The sequence below is a fragment of the Silurus aristotelis genome (assembly GCF_946808225.1).
Source record: "Silurus aristotelis genome assembly, chromosome: 6".
NCBI classification, from domain to species: domain Eukaryota; kingdom Metazoa; phylum Chordata; class Actinopteri; order Siluriformes; family Siluridae; genus Silurus; species Silurus aristotelis.
Genome location: NC_139579.1, coordinates 27,324,362 through 27,347,751, shown reverse-complemented (window position 1 = coordinate 27,347,751; position 23,390 = coordinate 27,324,362). Strand labels below are relative to the sequence as shown.

The 23,390-nt window shown below is 37.0% G+C and overlaps 1 protein-coding gene across 3 annotated transcripts in view; it reads left to right on the top strand.

Moving 5' to 3' along the window:
• alk (ALK receptor tyrosine kinase) overlaps window positions 1-23,390 on the top strand; it is a 479,320-nt gene that overhangs the window by 225,629 nt on the left and 230,301 nt on the right. For all 3 annotated transcript variants that reach the window (XM_083544512.1, XM_083544514.1, XM_083544515.1), the window contains one exon: window positions 947-1,060. In XM_083544512.1, the coding sequence (XP_083400638.1) occupies window positions 947-1,060 (114 nt within the window). The remainder of the gene's footprint in view (window positions 1-946; window positions 1,061-23,390) is intronic.

Sequence of the window (23,390 nt, the reverse complement as noted above, 5' to 3'; positions counted from 1 at the left end):
AAGTAAGTTTTAAAATAAAGAAGCCCAGATTGTCTTCATGTATACAATAAACCATTTATGTTCTAATAAACTAGCTTTTGTCCTTCTGAATCTTTGTTTTCTCCCTTCTGATGAAACGGCAGTATTTTTATGATCATCCAGGAAGATTTACAACATCAATACCTTAGAAGGCTCTTCCGTTTGTCTCCCAAGCAGAACTAGTTCTGAATTAAAGGCTTTCCTTTTAAAAAAGGTATCAAACAGAGCTACTTTAAAATCATATCACTATTAAGCATTGATCTGTACAGCGTCTTTTTACTTTGCTTTTATTCGTCGAAAATCAAGTATAGTTGCCCTCACTCGCAAAAATACCAAAGGTACCAAACTGTGCTTTTCTTTGTCTATGGCGTGGTAACATCACGAGGGCATTATTTGTACGTTGTAGTATGTAATTTAAAACTAACTTATGTGGTCATTATAGAGCACAAATGTACCTTTACTCTAAAAGGTATAAATAGTTCACCATGTGCACTTTTTCCTGGTAAAAAAAAGAAAATTAATCCAGGTATTAACATTTTGGTGTCACAAGCCCAGAGACAAAGTAAAGTGCAGTATAGTACCTTGATTTTCAAGAAAGACTAATTTGGTATGGCTGAGCAATCACCAATTGCTTTTTTTTTTTGCCTTCAATTGCCTCTTACGTTTATAAATTTATTCACCATCATTTATTCGGATCCATCAATGCATCTTCCTCATATCTCTCTTCTGGAAAAGCCAGACTTGAGTTGATTTTCCTCCAGGTATTTTCTGGAATAATGAGCAGCCTCTAAAGTTAAAGCCAGAGAGGTGTTAAAACTGTTGTAATGCTCACTTCATGTGGAGCGGATCTTCAGAAACAGTGCAGCATATGGTGTGATTTACTTTACAAAATCAATATCACAACATGCACTACATTTACTTTTGCCAGGCCCTGAACAAGCCAGAAATACAGGAAACCCTGACGCTTCACTGCGCTACTGGAACTTCTCCTGGATAGCGGAGGACGTTCTTGGCTTCCCAGAAGACGCATCAGCGAGTTCGGGTAAGTCATCCTCCCTCAAAAGGCTTTTGTTTAAAAGAAAGAATAGCTCTTTATAAGATGTGACGGGTGTCAGCAAGTTCCAGTCACCACATATATGCGGCTCTGTCTTATTAAACGCTTCGTTTTACAGTTTCTGAACGTCTCAGCTTGGCATGCAGTCAAAATGCACTTGATCTGATCAATATACAAGTCAAGCGTTTTCGTTTGCATGAATATTAGACTAACTGGTATAAAAAGGGGTTTAGGTGAGTGTGACGAGAAAGTGATATAAATAGAATTAGACAGGCATGAGGACAGAAAGCCTGAAAGAATTTGATTTGTATAGCTGAATACTGAAAGCATTCACAACACATTGAATGTTTAACAATTAAGGAAGCATAGACTGCTTTTTATTATGAAATCTATCTTCTTTTCCCCCACTTTTTTTCCCCCTTTCTCGCTGTGGTCGCTGTCTTTGATTCCTATTTATAGATGTACTTTTAGAATCCTAGACCTGCCTACACTGAAGATGAATAAAAAAGTACTGGAAGAGAGAGAGCTAACTGAAGTAGACAAAGTGGCTGGGGGCTAGCATACACCCCTGTATAGTTCTTTACTCTGGTTTCTAACATGACCGGCTTGACTACACTGTTTTAACATGTCTGTGCTGATTGGTTCAGGAGTGCAAACATTTAGCATTACATTTAATTGTAGGCCTATTTAAATCCTTTTTTTGTTGTTGTTTTTGTTTGCCAATTTTTAATTTATATATATTTTTTTCTGAAGCTGTGTAGTGGCATCCTTTTGGAAAAAAAAGATATTTCTCATACTTTTTTATTTTTATATATACATATATATCTTTTAAATTATAATTTTTATCAATTATTATTTATTTTTCATTACACACTCATTGTCAATTTAATTATCAGACTTTTACTGTTTAAAAAAAATTAAAAAATTTACAAAAAGCTATTTATATGTGAATGATTATAGGTCTGTCTGAACACTCATTGCTGATTGGCTGGAAAGTGTGTTCCAACCGTTGAATGCACAAGCACTTCCTGTCAATTTAATCACTGCTTAAATAAATGTAATGCCTATACATAGACCCGACCTAACTTCCAAAAATGAACCGTAACTTTTAATCTTCATAGCAAAATGTGGACTTCAAACATCAGTGATGATTTTTAACTAATGGCAAGTGGTTTAAGAAGATAAGAACTAGGTAAGGTTTCTGATTGTCAATGCAATAAAATAATATTCAATACTAATTATTTGTCATGCATTTACTGTAAATTATAACCTATACTAATTATTGATTATCGTTTATATATTCAATAAATGTTATTTTCAGAGCACTTTTAATAATGGACATTGTGCCAAAGCAGCTTTGAAGAAATTAATAGATTTCTAATAAAAATGTAAGATTTATAAATTTAAGTTTATCCCTAATAAGCCATTGGAAACAGTGTAAAGGAAAAACTCCCTTAAATGTTATGAGTAAAAAGCCTAAATCACATATGGGTGATTGTTCACTGATGGATGCTTAAATGCAAAACTGTTCGTGGTAATTGCAGCCCTAAATCATTGTAGCAGATTGTTTACATTCATTACAGTCCAAATCAATGCTCATGGTTTTTGAGTTTAATCTCCACAGTAACCTCATGGATTCTTAGGCTGTTTATGTGAAACCATCCTCAGCAGTTGTGAGTGGTCTCTAATTGAATAATACTCAATTCAAAAGTAAAATCAGAATCAGAAATAGCTTTATCACCAAATATGTTTACACACAAAAAGTTTGACTTGGTGACAGGAGCTTTCAGTACAGGAGAAAGTACAGCCATAGTTCAGCATAAGATGCACACATGCATAGCAATTACACAGTAGAGATGGAATATAACAAAATTGAGAGAAACAGACAATTAAATAATGCACTATATACAGAAGTAGAAATATTGTTTAAATTAATGTACAGATATGTTATTTACAAGTGTGCAGTTTATAAATGTACCATTCAAATTCTCTGTATAAATGTGTCAGTTATGATGGACAATTTATGTTATGAATTTTGTAATTGTTCACACTGAGTATATCCTGGTGGAGGGTGCTCTGTAGCGCCAAACAGAAGGCAACGGTTCGAAGAGAGAGTGGGCTGTATGTGGGGGTCCGAAGTGATTTTCTTAGCCCTTTTTCTCACATTGGAGGTGTAAAGATCTTGGTGGTTGGGCAGGGGGCCACGAATAATCCCCTCAACATTCCTGATTGCCTGCTGTAGCCTCTTTGATGTCTGATTTGGTAGCTGAACCAAACCAGACAGTTATGGATGTACACAGGACAGACTCAATGATGGCCGAGTAGAACTGTTTTAGCAGCTCCTTTGGCAGGTTGAATTTCTTGGCGAAGGAAGTACAACCTCTGCTGGGCCTTTTTTAGCAATAAAGTCAATGTGATTGTCCCACTTCAGGTCCTGAAAGATGTGGTACCCAGAAACTTGAATGACTCCACTGATGTGGTATGAAGCACTTTTTACAAGAAAGTACTATATTATCTACGTTTACACACTATCAACTTCAAAGTAGTCCCCTTGCACAGCATTGCAGTGCTCCCAGCGTTCCTGACACTTCCCGGAAGCCCACTTTTCAAGACCTGTCAAGCACCTTCTGCAGTTCGCACTGGATCTCCACAATGGTGTCAAAACGGCCAGCTTTGAGCTGGATCTTTATCTTTGTGAAGAGGCGAAGTCTGCAGGAGTCAAATCTGGCAAATAGGAAGTGAGATAATGTTGTTTCCGGTGAGAAACTGAGGAGAGCTCAGTGACAGGATCCATTGTCATCTGATCTAAGTTGCTGTTCATGAAATCACAGACGTGGTAACACATGATAAGAATAGTAGCACCTGCACAGCTCCCTATTTACAAAGGACAATGTCTTTTGGCACACTAACTTATAAGGGATGGTGTTCTCTATGACTGTGTGTGCAGTTTTGTGCAGCACTCTGTTAGCATATTACAAAACTAGTCTAGAAAATGTTTGATTCCACCTTATAAGACACGACACAATCAACAAATTAAGTGAATGAGTGAGAGTGGGTTGGATGACAGTATATAACATTTCAGTTTATCCTAACACTGTACTGTATATCCATCTCCAGATTTACTGCTTTGCTCAAAAAACCCTGTACAGTAAAACCCCGTTGTATGAGCAAATAATAGTATGAGCAAACGAAGATACGAGCGACTTTACTCGCAAAATTTTACCCTGTTTCACAAGCAAATTTAGAAGGCATCAGCAAACCCATGCTGCAGGTTTCCCGTTTTTGGCGGAGGGAAGCATCAGTTGATCAGTTGAAGCATCTTAGTTGATGACGTATCACTCGGTCGCTTTCGTTGTTCAGTGCAGCAAAAACATAACTTTTTTTAGTGTTATATTTTTATTTCACTAGAAATCTTGAAAAATGTCTCCCAAGAAAATCAGTGATGGTGCTGCGAAAACTAAAGTAAATAGAATTACCATGGAAACCAAGAAGGTTATGAGCGTGGTGCGCTTCTTACACTCGCAATCAACCACTACCACATGGGTAAGTGTTAAATTATCTTTACATTACGGTAATTTGCGGTGTATTTGCTTGTTAAAATAGGCTACAAATACTTTTTAAGTGCAGAAATAAGCAAACGAATGAGGTTTCGGAACGGATTAAATCACTTTTACATTCATTCCTATGGGGAAAATTTGTTCGAACGTACTAGCAATTTTCAAGAACGAATTATGCTCGTCCAAAGGGGTTTTACTGTACTAAGAAACCTGTTCATACTTGACTAAACAAATTTGTTTTCAGCCTAGACTGAGACTGTATGTGAGTCCCAACCACCCTTTGGAACAGCAAGAAAGCTCTGCCCTCTAGTGTAGTCCTCACTATTTAAAGTACCAACATATAGCCTGCACCTTTTGATGAATGTAGGTATGAAAAATTGTAATCAATGAAATGTTTGGTCAGGTGCATTATATTTAGGTAGCAGTGTTTTATAATAATGAGAGATGTTTGCAAAATGTGTTAAAACGAGTAAATGTTGGAATTCTATTTGTTATAATAAACCCATCGAAGACAAGTGTGGGAATCTCCCTTTTTAACTCAATTTTAAATTTCATGAATTATTACATAATTAATTTTTTTAAATATTTTTTTTTTATAGAACTCCGTATTATTGTATATAATGGATTTTTTAACCCTATACTCACAACAGAAACAATGTGCTGTAACAAAGTTGTTCATTCAGTAAAAGCTGGTGAGTTACACAGCAGGCAAAGCAACATTTCCAGTAGAAATTTTGTTTAAAACATGTGAGCAGGTAAGACGGTTATTGATTTCCCTTCTACTGTAAAACATGATTCATGTTTTTTAGTTCTGCATTAGAGCTCTGGAACCAGCCGGTGTAACTTTTCATTTTGCAAAGGGTTTGATGTGTTTCATCTACCCAATGAACCAGTATCAGTGTTTTTGCCATAAAATAGATGGCAGTGATTGCAAAGAGTGAACGCTGGTTCGGCTCCTTCTGACAAGAGTAGACAGTGATTCACCGCACCGGTCTGACTTATGTTCATACATTTCCAACCAGATTTTTTGTTTTATTTTAAGTAAGAAAGACAAATGATTTGTGCTCAGATGGATGGTTTTGCATAATATTCTGCGGTATGTATTATATTCCACTACCTCGGCACTACTCTGAGAATAAAATGGCAAACGGCAAAAGGGGCATCGACCAGAGTGACTAGAACAGTGTGAGGTGAAAAAACTGCTAGCAGTATGAATATGAGATAATCCTGTGTAATGAGTAATTCTGTGATTACTATGATAGATGGTTTAGGGGTGATAAGGTTCTGAGCAGCACATTTCACTTTTAAAGGGAAAAAAAATCCCGGAGTGACTTGCATATGTATCTTTATATTAAATGTTATTCAATTAATTATTCAAAGTTAGCATGCACATGTGATCTGCAGTGGTGCTTATAATTTCTATTTTTTTGCTTCTGAGTTTGACAGATTTAACTTTTTGACATTCTGGTCTATTTTCACTTTAACAATCTACAATACCCAAACAGTCCGATTTATCATTTCCTTTAAATCTACCTAACGCTATAACTAGCACTAGCGATGTTCCTTCTCACGTGGAACATTTTGCTCAAACAAATCCAAGTTCAAAGTTATAGTGGGTGTTAGCTCATAGACCACAAACTAGCCGAGTTGAGGCTTTGAAGTAAGTCCTACGTATAGCATCTTTTCACTGTTAGCATGCTAACAATGATGCTAAACTCTGCACAAGTATAGCAAAGAAACATTTACAGCACCCAGTCACAGCACCAGAATTGTTCATCTTAAATATTTCCATATAAACATATTTCAGGGTGAAGAATGTCTTTAAAGTCACCATGTGTTAATGAGCATGTGTGTAAGCAACTTTTTAATCCTAACGTGCAGGACGTCTCTGCATCTGTCTGTTGGTGACCCTCAAGTCCCTCGTTAGCTAAACCATATGAATGAAAGTCCCTCAGTAATTTCATTGCATGGACATGTCCTTTAATCATCAGTGCTCATGTCAGCGGTTAGGTGGCCTACAGATTTTTAGCAGCATCACAGTTCTCCCGTGCTCCCCAGCTTCATATGAAAGGCTAGGAGTCAGATTGGCATAAGGAACCCAAGACTGTGATCCCTCAAGGCTGTGTAATTGGTGTCACTGTGATGATGCTGTGCTCTGTGATTTATGCCAGGCCGCCCAACCTACCAGTCAGCGAGACCATGAGCGATACTTTTTCTCATTACTCACTTTGACGTGGTGCCACTAAGGTGGAATGCGGAACAGCTGACCCCCCAAAACCCCCACCCCCATGCTTTCTCACACGTAACAACTTGTCAATAAAAAAAGACATTGTGTCACTGGTTTTGAAATTCATTGCCAGTGAACACACAACACCTGCCTCTGTATCCAAAGCATCTGATGGAGAGAAACAGATGACAGAAAGATGGACTTATCATTAGTCTATTCTCCATAGTTGAAGAAATGTGCCAAAATTTAAATTCTGATTCTGCTAGACAGATTTTGCCAAGACATGTTTGGAGAGCAATAATATGCGTGAAACATGACCTGTAAGGAGGAAGCTAGGTAGCATGCCGTGTAGCACATTTTAGGCGTGGTGATGTATGACCAGTGTCCTCTCAGCATCTGTTGTGTGCTGACATTTATTATGGGCGACAGTGGAGAGCTTGGCTGGACGCCGCAGGCAGGAGGGCAAAGTCTCTGCACTTCAAATCGAGACGGATCTCCTCCTACACAAGCATGACACTAGAACTAATGCTTACTCTTGTTTGGAGAGCTGCTCTGATTGAGCCCCATCTGGAGCATGGGCAGTGCGTTGCCAGAAAACTGCAGACTGGCATCTGTTTTTGTGAATAGGAGAAGGTAGAGGGTGGTCCCGTGCCTATTTTGTCGTCAGCAGTTTTCCTGTCGGTGTACTGTATTTCGGGGGGTTTTCCATGTTACACATAATACTTGTATGAGTGCTGTCGAGTACTTAATTATGATTGGTCGCAAGCTGTTGACTCATTTGCTATAACAGCATAGCTCATGTTGCATTAATATATTTTATTACATCACATTAGGTTAATATGCTCATTCTAAAACATTTTCTGTGTTACAGTTTATACAGATATTTGTGTATGTTAAAAGCTTGTTGATTTCATACATTTTCCTGTGGGGAAATGTTTATCATTTTATAGTGCTTCATAAAATTTTGAGATAAAACTCTAACTTTTTTCCATCATTGATAAAATGTGCATTTTCTTGGTTACGAAGAGAAAAGAAAGATACAGGGGTGATAGCTTTTCCACTGTATGTGATAACTGGATAACAGATGATTTATGAAAACTGCCCAATCGTACACCATTCAGTTAGGGCTTATTATTTCCCTAACAGTATGTGAGCAGTTAGAGGGGCATAAGCCTTCAGTACTATGATGGAAGGCAAATATAATGTATACGACACTTAAAATCTTTTGGTTTATATGGACCATTCCTCACATTCTAATTATCTTGATCAATAGTGTTAACTCAGCACATTGAATTAATTGCCTATCTATATGAGGTCACTATTATGAATTTTTGCACGATTCACATCCTGTCATGACATTTAGTTACTGGTGCCTTTGTGTTTTAAGTAAATTTTTTTTGAAGGACAGTAAAGGAAGGGAAGACATGCACACACAAACTGATCCAATTTCTTTCTTTTTTTTTTTTTTCTTTTTTCTGCCTGCTTTTTGTCATTAACACGCTTTCCATTCATGAGCTCCCATTGGTACATACAGCGTCTGAATTCAGCCTCATCTGCACTAAAATGAGAGCGAGATTGAATTTTCCTGTGAAGTCCATCCTAAGCCACAGAAACCAGTTAAGGAAGCATCGGCAACTAATAGATGTCTTTGCCGCTGCTCCTGTGCATTTCACGTGTGGCTTTATTTTAGCCAGTTCACATCGTTCTACATCTTCTGTATCCGTCATCGTGCGATCATGACTCATCCGTTTGTCTGTCCGTCCCGCCTCTCTCTTTTGACATGCTGCCGCGGGCCCTGCATCATTCGCTTCACAATCTGGAGCATACAATAAACAATCCGCAGATACAAATATTTTGCACACAGTGGCGAATGCAAACATGTTTGTGGGCGCTCTCGGCCAGGTGCTTTTATTAGTGCGAATGTATCAAACTTCAGTTTGTAGATGGCGAAGCTTGTATGCAAATCAGCGAGGCAATTATTTTTGTTTGCTCTCCTGGTGGAGACAGGGCTGTGCTGTAAAGCAGGAGCATGGCCATTTGTATTCCAGACGGAAACCAGCCGCACCTGGCTTTGCTCCAATGCGACCCCTGACTCGATGAGGTAACCAAGCATTCAATCTCGTGATAAACGAGGTCGAGGTCACTCTGACATTATAGGCTCATTAACCCAAAGTGGACTCTATAGGTCCGTACCACCACCTAGGCCGAATCAAGGACCACATCACAGATGAAATAAGAACGACGGCCACAATAAATCAGCACTATTATTTATGGCCTCTCTAGAGGGATGAGTCATTTTAGATTTACTAGTTACATTTATGTATTGTCGGCCACCATTGGGAATATCATTAATCTACAAATAGTCTATTCCTGCTGTACCCTGTTTCACTCTGAGGTGATTATATAAACCCTAACGAACGACTGTTATGGTGTCACCACATAACATGGTCGTATGTCCAAACCAACATACCTATTCATAATCTTAGCGTTAGTTTATGCTCTGCAAATATATTTACAAAACTAATCTGAGCACCTGCTAAAACAGAAGTGATGACGTTCTACTCTGAGCAGTATGCTGCCAATTACCACTGACGGGACTTCCCTGGCAGGGATCCTCCACTCAACATCTTACATTCTGGCTGCTCTCAATGTTTTTTTTCTAATGATCTGACCCCATTGGAGAGGAACGTAAAAGTGCAGGAGGAATCATTTGGCATTTTGAATTTGCAAATTTATGGCCTATAAAGGCTCTGTGCCAGTGGCGTTTACAGGTCCCCTTGATGCTTTATAGCCTCAACCCTTATGTCAAGATACCCACAAAGCACCTTGGTCTGTGCATCAGTATTCATAGATATTGGTACAGACTAATCGCCTGCCTGGGTATTAAGCTCACAAAATGTGTTCTTATAAAGCCTTCAAAGTAGGGAATAGTTTATACAATATAATATAATATAATAACAATTTATATATATATATATATATATATATATATATATATATATATATATATATATATATATATATATATTTTTTTTTTTTTTTTTTTTTTTGTCTAGAAAAAGTAAATAATTTTAAATTAAGCTATAAAATTATATATATAAACTTTGAAAAAAGGTGTATATAGTGTATATAAAATCTCCAGCTCTTTACTGTCTTTGCAGATCAATGTATAAGATATAATGCAAGTTTAAAATAATATGATCATGGTTTGTTTGTCATGTTGAAGTTAAGATACTTATTGGCCCCAGTAATAAGAAGCATTAATTCTAAAGTGGATTAAAAAAATAAATACAGGATGAAATTGATTCGTAATAGATTTTGAGATCATGCTGATTTAGCAACCAAGATTATATATACAGTAAATTCATACTTACATTAATATAGTGTAATGATTTTATAAATATTTGCAAAAATAGAACAAAAATGAAACTCAGTACAATAAGTTACAGTGTATATCAAGTATGCTGTTATTTGCCTTGCACTTTTAATGAAGATAGAAATCAATTTTTTGATTGTCCTAAGAATTATTGATCCCAAATGAGCAATCCAGATGTCACATTGCAACAAAAACCTCCCTAGATGACAAACTCTTCTGTGTCTCTCTGAATAATAGGAGTTTATCAATAATCTTTAACCATGTCTGCTCCAGAGGTGCTATATCATGCAAAACTCTATGCTCTGACCTCAGCTTCCTCACAAACTGGGATATACAAAGAAAATAGAAAATAACAAAAACAACCCCAGGCTCCTTTTCAGTACAGTCGCTAAATTAACAACAAATCAGGGATCTGAAAAATGTGTTCCATCACAGTTTAGTAGTGAAGACTTTATGAATTTCTTCACTGAAAAAATAGATAACATTCGAAAAACAATTGTGGCAGTTCAACCTCTGACACCATCTCCCGACACAATCGTACTTACAACCCCACAACTACACTGTTTTACATGTATAGGACAGGAAGAGCTGTATGATGCTATTATGAAAGCTAAATCAACAACATGTCAGTTAGATCCAATTCCCACTAAACTACTGAAGGAAGTGTTATATACAGCTGGTGAGCCTCTTTTAAATATTATTAACTCCTCACTATCGTTAGGTCATGTCCCTAAATCCCTCAAGTTAGCAGTTATTAAGCCCCTCATTAAAAAACCTAATCTGGATCCAAGCACGCTATCGAATTACAGACCAATTTCAAATCTCCCATTTATGTCTAAGATTTTAGAAAAGATTGTCGCTGCCCAGCTATGTAACCACTTGCAGGAGAACAATATCTTTGAAGAGTTTCAGTCAGGTTTTAGGCCCCATCATAGCACAGAAACTGCTCTAGTTAAAATCACTAACGACCTGTTCTTAGCTTCAGACCAAGGCTACATCTCCCTATTAGTTTTACTAGATCTTAGTGCTGCGTTCGACATTATAGATCATGATCTTCTCCTCGATCGCTTACAGAATTACATCGGTATTCAGGGACAGGCATTAAGCTGGTTTAAATCCTACCTGTCCAATCGTTACCAGTTCGTAGATTTAAATGGAGAGCTATCCAGGATAATGCTAGTAAATTATGGCGTGCCACAAGGGTCAGTTCTGGGACCCCTGCTTTTTACAATATACATGCTTCCATTAGGAAATATTATTAGAAGGCATGGAATTAGCTTCCATTGTTATGCTGATGATACCCAGCTATATATTTCATCCAAACCAGGCGATACAGCTCAATTAGCTCGCATAACTGAGTGTGTTGAAGAAATAAGAGATTGGATGACCCATAACTTTCTGCTATTAAATTCTGATAAAACGGAGATTTTGTTAATCGGCCCAAAAAATAGTACACAGAAGCTCCAGCATCTCAGCCTGCATTTAGACGGTTGTTCTGTAACTACTAGTTCAACGGTAAAAGACCTGGGAGTTATTTTAGACAGCAACTTATCTTTCAAAAATCACATCAATCAAGTTACAAAAACAGCCTTCTTTCACCTTAGAAATATTTCTAAGCTAAGAAATATGTTATCTATATCTGATGCAGAGAAGCTCGTCCATGCGTTTATGACCTCTAGAATAGACTACTGTAATGCATTACTAGGTGGATGTCCTACATCATTAATAAACAAGCTTCAGTTAGTTCAGAATGCCGCAGCAAGAGTTCTTACTAGGTCAAGAAAATACGATCATATAACCCCAATCTTATCGTCCCTACATTGGCTTCCTATTAAGTTTCGAATAGACTACAAACTACTGCTACTCACTTATAAAGCACTAAATGGTTTGGCTCCCATGTATCTATCCAGTCTCTTAACACGCTACAATCCGTCACGCTCCTTGAGATCTCAAAACTCTGGGCTTCTAGTAGTTCCTAGAATAGCAAAGTCCACTAAAGGCGGTAGAGCATTTTCACATTTAGCTCCTAAACTCTGGAATAGTCTTCCTGACAGTGTTCGGGGTTCAGATACACTCTCCCAGTTTAAGTGCAGATTAAAAACATATCTTTTTAGCAAAGCCTACACATAACACACATCACACACATCACATCATAAACTTGTGCTCCAGAACATCTGATCACATGCACATTATCAACTTGTGCTGTTAATATCATGAACAGCAGCTACGCTAATTCCTCTCCACTGCTTCTCTTTCTCTCCCCATCCCGAGGCATCCTGAGGTTTGGCCAGCTCCAGTCACGTCCCACCTCGTGAAGATTATGGACCTATGGATGATCATGGAGAAGTAGATGCCGAGTGTTTAAAGGCCCTGGCATGGAGAAGCTGATGCTGGATCTATGATGATCACAAATTGTTCTGTATTGTTGAAAGATTTATGACCAAACTTTTGATGTCACCCATATGAGGATGGGTTCCCCTTTGAGTCTGGTTCCTCTCAAGGTTTCTTTCTCATATCATCTAAGGGAGTTTTTCCTTGCCACTGTCGCCACGGCTTGCTCATCAGGGACAAACGCACACCATTCACCTTCACTGTTGTTTTCTGTAAAGCTGCTTTGAGACAATGTCTGTTGTGAAAAGCGCTATACAAATAAACTTGACTTGACTTGACTTGACAAAGAAAGGAATTTCATTGTGCTGTAATGTTAATGACCCTTTTTGAAGGTATGCTGTAAATTTGAAAAGTACTATGTGTCCAAATGACTCTCAGACTGAGCATGTTGTAAATTAGAGATCAGGGATTACAATAGAAAGTTTTTTGTAATTAAAGTAGCCATTGATGGGTACAAGTCTACAGTAAACCTGTGTAAAAAGATGATAATGATAGTCAGTGGCCTTCTCTGCTGGCCTGACCTCTATCAGAATCAGACACGTTTTAATATATACCAATCCATGAATATGTGTTAAATGATTGCCAGTAGTCTATTCTCTTCATTTCATAGCGTTTCTCTCGGGTGTGCTGCAGTAAGGAACGGTGCCATAGAGTGTAATTTAACACTGGATAACATTGACAATCAGATTTCAACAGTCACATCATAAAGTGCCATAAGGCCAGCAGAAATTATCAGCGTGGGGCTCTTGGTATCTTCAAATCCATGTTGCTTGAAACTATTGCTTTAACCTATCAGAGTGTGATTTGGTCAATCCAAAGCCCTCTAGCTGGCATGGATGATCAGAGAGCACGCTAGTCAAACTTGCAACCAACATCTGTAGCAAAACTTCACATGCATATTTGTGTGGTTTTAATAGCTGTTAAATTCCACAATGGCTGACATTGGAGAGGAAATCAATTTGGGCGCAGAAATACTTACAAGGCAATTTACAAGATGAAAAACTGGATATTGTGAGGAAAGGTCACCCAAAACTGTTCAAAAGTGTTGTTAAGCTTTTTCATGAACCATTTATACTGTAGCATTTAGTGTATTTTTTCTTCAGGATCACCCCTACACCATTTCTCTTTCTATCCACACCATGAAAGAACAGTTTAAACCCACCACAAATGTTCCTAGCCTTACTCCCTTTCCGCTTGGCCTCCTGAACACACAACATATCAACATATCAGCTACCTCTCTCCCTTTACCAGTCATAGTACCAACATCTGAAGTACCAACCCAAACCTCCACTCTCCTACACTTCCCATTTCCCTGCTGTCTCTGTAGATGTCTTCCTAATCTCCTTTTCCTCCTTCAGCCAACAGTAGCCCAATTTCCATCGGTACCCTGTTGGTTAACGATACCTGTGGCGGTCGTTGGTAACCCGGGCCTCAACCGAACCGGTATGCATTTCTAAATCGTGATCAGCATATTATATTTGACACGTTTTGCTGGATGCCATTCCTAAAGCAACCCTCCCCATTTATCCAGGCTTGGGACCGGCACTAAGAGTGAACTGGCTTGTGCAACCATAATGGCTGGGTTTTTCTTTTCCCACACACACAACAACAACAACAACAACAAAAAAATTGCATTTATTTCAAATCTCAAGGAAATCGTAACGCACATGGAAAAAAAATACAAAAATGCATGGAAAACCTGAGGTAATTTTATATGGTGAGAAAAGGTTTTTAGGTTGATATTTTCACCCAATACCAAATTCAGCATTTTTTGTCAGTGCGTGTATTTGTTTAATATTTATTTTTAATATTAGATGATATCACCATTATGTGACATCAACATAAGAAAAATACAACTCAAAGTCAGACTGTCACAAAGTAGCATAAAAGAAGCGTGAATTTCACATCAAAGTTGAAGAAAGCTGTCTAAAGAACTGGGAATAGGGAAATTACGTTATAAATATTTATGTAACCCGGACATTTTTTGGTTCCATCTCCAGCTCGTACAACTCAATTTCCAAGTTGTCTATTTAAAACATTTGTGTGTTGTAAAAATTCCAAGCAGAACTGCACTATTCCCGCTAGTAACTTGGCATTTTCAGGATATAAGATTCTAGAGAAAATGATTATAAATGACTTTCTTTTTAATTTCATGGTTTATCTGCCTTTTGCTCTGTCCTTATCTGGAAGAATCATTTATCTGAGCTGTCTGCTGCCTTGAAAATTGTCAAACATTCTGTTGGTTCCTATTCATTTTCTCTGATACGCATCAGTGCAGAAAATCAGTCGACGCAGCGTCGCTCAGTGGAATCGATGTCCTCGTGGTTATTTGGAATTCACATGTAGCATTAGGGTAAATATGTTTAAATAATTGAAATAATTTCTAGCTCAGTAGCGGCATAATAGAAACAGAAAAGTTCTCAAACGACGTACACTTAATTGACCGCTATTTAATTTTTCTCAATTGGAGTAACTGGAAAAAACATTATGAGGCTGTCAGCAAGAAACTAGTTTATAAAATAACTTGAATTACATGAGGAATTTCTAGTAAATGAATATAGACTGATGGAAATGAGTGCTATTGTAGGCTAACAATCCTGAACGTTCCTATTGACTGATATCTAAGGGGATATTATTACACATTCCAGGCTATTAAGACATTGGATAAATGAGGGGTGTAAATGAGGATAAATGGCCAATAAAACCTCTGTCCTTGGTCATTTGGTAAGTCATCAATTCTTGCTTAGTAGGCCTGAGTTCTGAGAGCGGGAGCTGCAGGACATATCCGGACATTGTACCAAGTTTTGTTGGCTTTGAATTGAAAATAAAAGTGTTTTTCTTGATTCCTTTATTTATGTAATACAAATACCTATATGCATGTATACTATATACAGTGATACTCACAGGGGTTACATTCTATGACCCCTCGCGAATAATAAAAAAATTTCCTTTTGATGGTTCCTTTTCAAGGGGAATTGTACACGTACTTTAAACTCAACAAAAATTGTGTCATTAATGTTTTATTTACTTTAAATAAATAATACAATATAACAATTATTCTTCAAACATTTGTATGTAATTTATTAGTACATACTCTGTTTTGTAATGTTACTCTGAACTTGCAGCTTCTCGCAAACTATCAAATTCCAACACGTGTATATATATATATATATATATATATATATATATATATATATATATATATATATATATATATATATATATATATATATATATATATATATATATATATATATATATATATGGCATTTACAAAGCTGTTGTTGTTTGAAAATTGATGTTTTCAAAGGCATTTATGATGTCAAATCCATTAGGGGAACATTTATTTTTATTTTATGTATTTCTTTATTAGATATTTTATTTTTATTGCCATTTCCGCAATAAAAATTCCATTACAGTACATGTTCATTGGAATTCCTGTGCATTTCTTAGTCAGCTTTAATCACAAAAGTTTTACACAATATAATAATAAAAAGTCAAAAGTAAAAGAAAAAGTTGTGAAAATAAAGAATATTGCATGATACTGACTATACATACATCATTTTGCATATAATAGTCAACAACATGAAACATGGTAATGCCCCTATATTAACACACTTATAATTAATAATAGAACAGTTTTACAAGATTATACACATTCACATACCAAAAATGGACACATGAAAACATTAATACAGTGTAATATCTTTGTGTATTATATACAAAGACGGTGTATTATGTAAAGAGAGTCACTTGCCACAGGGACAAAAGACAATTTCATATATTTAAAAGCACACATTTTCATACACCTTCTATTCATTCATTCATCTCCAGTTAATGCTTTCTCCCCTTCACGGTATTTCTGGGTTTAGAGCCCCTACTAGTAACATTGAAATAGGGCAGAAATTTACACCCAGAGGCAATTTAAAGTCACCAATAAAGTAAAAACAAACTTATTTCTGGTCAGGGACTCTTTTACCCCATGATATTAATGGGGTCAGGTCAGAACACACAAATAGCTTAATTTTCCAAACAATTACTATTAATTGTTGCTTAATTATTGTTCACAAGCATAGCTGATAAGAGCTACATCTTAAACACATCATACATGCTTTAGCGTTTTCAGTCTTTTCCTACTGATTGAGCACGTGTTTCTTAATTCCTCTTACCCATTTCTACAGAAAACAATATTTCTGTTAGATTTGAAGTATACTGTACGCCCAGTTTCCTTGTGTTGTTGTCAATACCAAGCCTTACTACTGTGCTTTTCCTTTTCTGCTATTTCTGATCCTGACCTGTTTTAACCTCACATTTCCCTATTAATTCTAACTCCATTTATCATGTCTGCTGATTGCCTGAATGATTCCCTGTGTTTTGATTACACAATTACACTATTTGGATTGTTTGCAAAATTTTTCATTAAAGCTGCCTAAACTGTATCTGTCTAGTACTCCTTCACGTGACAGCCGGCTGTCAGTTCTATTCAATAAGAATTTTCCAGAGATGTCAGGAAAGAGGTGGGCAAAACAAGATGAAAAATTTGACTACATTTTATCCAAGTAATGAATGAAGTAGCTGACATTGCAACCCACTCTACCCAATGGGGAAAGATGCATGGTTTTTGGTTCGACACATTTGTTTCTCCTCATAGCTCCTGGGCCAGTCATTGAAAGTCTCTGTGCTGGTATGGTTTTGAAGTGTTTGATTCCCCCAAATTAGAAAGACAGCACTGTTATCACGGTTCTGCCGAAGCATGTCAAACGCTTTGAGCTGAAGTGAAATAGGAGACAGACGTCGAATGTTTTCAGCCCATTCTGAAGTAGTAGATGGTTGCATACATGGTTGCATTAATACACATGCTTTTCCCTTCAGAATATTTATTCTAATATATTTTAGTTGAAATTGCTAGGGGTGAATATGTTCAAGTTAACTTTCAGAAAGTGAAACCGTGGCATATAAAGATGCCTGTTAGTGAGCAACATAGTGTAATTTGAGTGATGAGAGGTGACAAATCACTGCCGGTGAGAAAAAACTTTATAGTAATAAGATTATGTAAAAAAAATCCCATAATATCTGATGTGGCATGAAATCAAATCCAACTCCTTATATAGCAGTGCCTATGAGAACAACAAGGTGGTAACAGAAAATTAACAGAGACTAGTTTTGTAACACACCAACAGATGGCAGCACAAGCCTGCATGCACAGTCACAGGCAGAACCGAGTTTCATAAGTAAATGTGTGACAAAAGACATCATCCTGTGTACATCGGAAGCTGTGCAACTGGTGCAATTCTGACTACGTGTGTTAGCGTTTTGCTTTTCTCACCACGTGTGCACCCTGTCATCGAGCTCTCCTTACACGAGTTTCTCACCAGAAACAACGTGATCTCACTTCCACACCCACCTTTATCGGCAGATTTAGATCCTGCGGACTTCAACCTCTTCCCGAAGATGAAGATCTGGTTTAAAGGTCACCATTTTTGACACCATTGCGGAGATCCAGTGCGAATCGCAGAAGGTGTTTGACACGCTCGAAATGAAGACTTATAAGACACATTTCAGAAGTGGCAGGAATGTTAGGAACACTGTCTTGCTGTGCAAGGGGATTATTTTGAAGGTGATAGTGTGTAAACATAGATAAATAAAGTACTTTCTTGTAAACAGAGCAAGTCTTCAGACTTTTTGATACCACCTTATATTGTATTTAAAGGTAGCAATATACAGTCAAATAAGTACATTTACAGCAACTAAAAAGGTGGGGTCTTTTACTTGTCACAGATATATTATGGCACAGTGAAATTCTTTCACATAACCTATGATACAGCACCCCTGGAGCACCCAGAGCTTAAGACCCTTGCTCATGGGCTCGAGTGCCAGCTTGGCGATAAAGAGGGTTGAACCCCTGACCCTCTGATCAGTTATCCAGAGCTCAACCGCTGAGCTACCACCCCCTATAAAATAATGATATGCGTTAAAATAAAAAAAGAAATTCATAAAAAAAAAATTATAAAAAAGGCTTTTCTGACAATCTGGAAAAAAATCCAGCATAAAAGAAAACAGGAACTGTTCACAAAATTGTATGAAAGTATACTGTAGGTCTGGGGTAAAATAAAAATATTGCATTTATGTAACAAGAAACATGCTGATGTATGTGCATCGTCTGTGTTGTGGAATATTCCACAGCAGCGCTTACCGTTATTTGTATGCTTTCAATCTTTAGCCATTCAAAAAAACATACAGTGTCAATTATTACATAATAATTTACTGATTCATCTCGTTCTTGCAGACACATTCTCATAGTTACAGATGCTTTTTTTGTGTGTTTCGTCATTTTAACCTTGAAAACGGCTCATGAATCATTTCTTTTTGTTGATTCTCCCTGCGTGATTTAATGGTAATTATCACCATTTTTTTCTTTCAGCGAAAAAATGACAAACTCAGTTCATTCACATTCACCAACAGAGGGAAGATCTCTTAAATGGCCTTTAAATGTAGCCGGCGCCAGCAGTGTAGAGTCATGCAACATTAACAGAGCTGGATGTGCTGGATTTTAACAGGAGCAGCTCATTAGGCAGAGATGTTCTCCTGGATGACCTAGATCACTTTATGGAACATTGCCTGAAACACACACACACACACACACACACACACACACACACACACACACACACACACACACACACAAAAAGTTACAGCTGCTACAACCAGAAGCATGAAACGACCAATGAGCCAAAATGTCACAAATTGTAGACTTTGAGAATGTACAAATAATATCTTTTTTTCTTTTTTATATGATCGTGAAAGCTGGATGAAAGTCTTAGCTTGTTTTTGGAGAAGCTCTTTACCTCTGATGACCTTTGTTGGCAGGTGCTTCGTTTCTTCTCGTAGCACATGCTTCATCAATAGCAACGAAGCAATGATAAAGAAAGACAAATGCACTATAGTGCATGCTTGCTGAGTGAAGAATAATTCACTCAGCAAGTTCTAAAGAGCCAAGAAAAAAAAAGGGCGTATACACACACACACACACACACACACACACACACACACACATACACACACACACACACACACAAGCACAGAAGGCACACATTCATAAGCCACCTGGGGTTTCAACCCACAATTCTCTGATAAGCACCAAAATCCCACTTGCCCTTTTAAAGCCCTACTGAATATGAGAAGAGTGTGCGGTTAGGCTGTAATACACTGAATATGCAAATCGATTCAAATAAACCGGTCAGACACAAACCACAAGAAGAACTTAGTCGATCGGAGAATCATTTTTCTGTTTCCATGGAAACGGTGGTAATGATGCATAAGTGCAAATGTGTAATGAAACGATGTATTCTTGTGTATACATCACTCAAATAAACACTCTTTACAACCACACTGTGCAGAAAAGCAACAGGAGACTTTGATCAAGCAGCAGAAGTACAAATCAGGTTTTCTTCTTTCTCAGCCATAAAAAGATAAGCTCATTAAAACTGGACAGTATAAGTCACATTTCCATTTTCTAATCTTTAAATGTCCGGGTCTTTGGTAAATTCATGTCCACTGTAACCTTAGTTTACTATTCTCTACTATTATTGGCCTATAGGAGACACAGAACCTGTTGAAAAGTCATCAAGAATGCCGGAAAATTACCATCCATCAAACAATATCTACGTATACAGGAAAATACAGGAAGAAAGACTAATTCAGCAACTGAATCGAAGCAAACCATTAGTTTATTTATCTATTTTTTTCAACTGCATTGCGCAATAATATCTCGAGAGTGCTTGAATAAAAATGCATCCACTGAGACGAGAGTTTCTAAACTACTTAATTGGTAGGCCTAGCAAACTGGGTCATCCTTACAACACAGGGATGATTAGGTCTGGCATACTTCCTGTATTCTTTGTGATTTTATAAGAATTTATAAGTGGTATAATAGTTAATAATGGCCCTTTTGATCAATCAGATATTTTTTATATACCTTAGCTTCCATTAAAAAAAAGAAACTTAATAGGTACCCCATTCCGTCTGTGACAATGCATAGTTTAAACTGCTTTGACATTTTTCTTTGCGCTTCATGCCTATTCAATGAAGGCACCCAAATAGCCCTAACTCGCCTCTCTTGATTGGGGACAGCACTTTCAGCCTTTTACTTATCTGTCTGCCTGGTGTTCCAAAAAATCGTTTTAAACATTTGCATACACAAGCACTTGAGGAAAGTTTAGCGACCAAACTAGTGCACAAAATGTTGAAAACAGCCGAGAACACTTTTACATAGATTTTAAACAGTTATATACCCACACAATATAGACAAGTGTTAGGAAACCTAACTTTTCCAGCCATGTGTCATTCCACCACAAATTGTAGCAACAAAGTTGGAAGCACACAATTGTATGGGACGCCTCTGGATGTTCTAGAATTATATTTACCTTCATTTGAACAAGGAGACCCTAATCTGTTCCAGCATGACAATATCCCTGCTCTCAATTCCAGCTTCATAAAGAAATAGTTTACATGGGTTGGATGTACAAGATCTTGCCCTGCTATAGAGCTATGACCTCAGCCCTATTACACCTTTAGGATGAATTTGAACTTCAGGGGTCCTTAATGTACACCAGTACCTGATTTTACTAAAGCCCTTGTAGCTGAATCAGCACAAATCTTAGCAAGCACACTCCAAAACATCGTGGGACTGGATCTTCCCAGAAGGATGAAGGTTATGATAACAGCAACTGGTGATTAAATGTGGAATGTGATGTTCTAAATGCACATTTGTGCAAACTTTTGTCCGCTAACTGCCTGAATGTTCATATACAAATATCATCATATAACAACTACCTTAGTTTTTAGCTGTGGATAAAGTCCAGTCATTCCTTTATATAAGTAAAAGCACACATCCCATGTAAAATATTTCAAGATTCTAATATTTTAAATATACTCAATTAACAGCAGTAAATCTATGAGAATTATGGAGTAAAAGTGCAGTAACAAAGTAAATGTGCTTTAATTCCTTCCCACAACTGCTTGTTTCCCATTTTACCAATCAGTCTCTGAAGGCTAAACAACAAAATGAATATCCAGTAACATTACTCATATATTCATATCAGCTATTTCCATATCATTTCTTCCATATGTTCATATTATATCTTCCACAGCAGATACTTGCCCTGAGGCTTTGTATTTCCAGCGTATATTTCCAGCTTTGTTGCTTCTTTTTTGCCTAATAATCAACTCCTGCCTGTTTTTAATTATTTTATGATTTCTACTGAAAATACCTCATCCATGTGTCTATGTATACAGCAGTAAAATACAAATTCTATTATAAAAATACAAATGTTATGTGAAACTGTTGTAGTCCAACATGAAATAGTGTTATCACCTTCCCCAAGCTTCAGTACCATCATAGCCAGTGGCAGGCCATGCATTTCACTCCTAGTCCTTCAGTGGTTTCATTATCGGAATCAATCCACCTCTTAATACCAGCATTATGGTACCACTGCTATAGAAACCAGTAATATTATACAGAAACATGGTATAAACGAAGCACTGAATCACGGACAGATATCTCATGCAGCGAGAATTAATGCTTTTACTAAAGCAAGAAACCCAATTAATACAATTCAACAAATCTTCTTTCACTGCAGCCACAGCTGCACCACCTACATACAACATTTCTAGTAGAAGATTCGATATTAAACACATAAAATTATCCAGGGTTTTCCTTTTTTTTGTGTGTGTATTTCTTTCATGAAAAAGTTCAACTGTTTTGAACAGTTATGGCTGACCTTTCCTTACAATGTCTGTTTTTTCTTGAAAAGTTGTAAATGTCTTTGCAAGTGTATCTGTGACCAAAACTATTTCTTCTCTTTTGTCAGCCATTGTGAAATGAAAAATAAAACGTCTATTAAATCCACATGAATATATTCGAGCAGATGTGGTTTGCGATGTGGTTTTGTCTGACTAGTACACTTCTTTGTCCATCTAATCAAAGGACGTGGAAATGCCGACGCGTTTAGATGCCTCCAAGGGGGCCTCGGTGTAAGCAAGTCTCAATCTGATTGGTTAAAACAACAGTTTCAATCAACCTATATTATAATCAATAGGGTGCCTGCAGTGTTTACAGTGTTCATGGCAGTTCCATTTGACATCAGCGTGTGATGATTAAAATCTGATAAAACTAAAAACTTGCACTCTGATGCACTGCTCCAAGACACAGTGCACCAAAAAAATTAGACTATTGGGAATAATTTTATAAATATTATTGGACAAAAATATATTAAAACATGTCTGAGAGCGTTTAGGCCAGCAGAGAAGGCCTTGATGTCCCTGACAGCCTGCCACTTATCATATCCTAGAGTGTTTCCCTTATACCACAGAAATGCATAAAATGTTATACTTTATACTTTTTACACTTTTTAATTGTTTGTTGAACCTTTGAGGAAACACATCCTATAGAACCTGCCTGTGTTTTAAAGCTTAGTTAAAGCTCATGGAGCACTGACTCTTTCCAAACTGTTGAATAAATATCTGTTTATAGGAACCTTTACCACATCAGTGATTTATACACATTTTAAATTATGTGCAGCATCTGCCATATACATCCTTCTGTAATCTGTTACTATAGAGATGAGAACATATTGACAGAAATCATTTAATAGTAATATAAAAACAAATGACATTGAATCTGGATGAAACTATAACCAGCGCTGCTCTGTTGAAAAACAAATCAGTAACCTTCTGACCAATTAGAATGCACCATTCAACAATAATGGT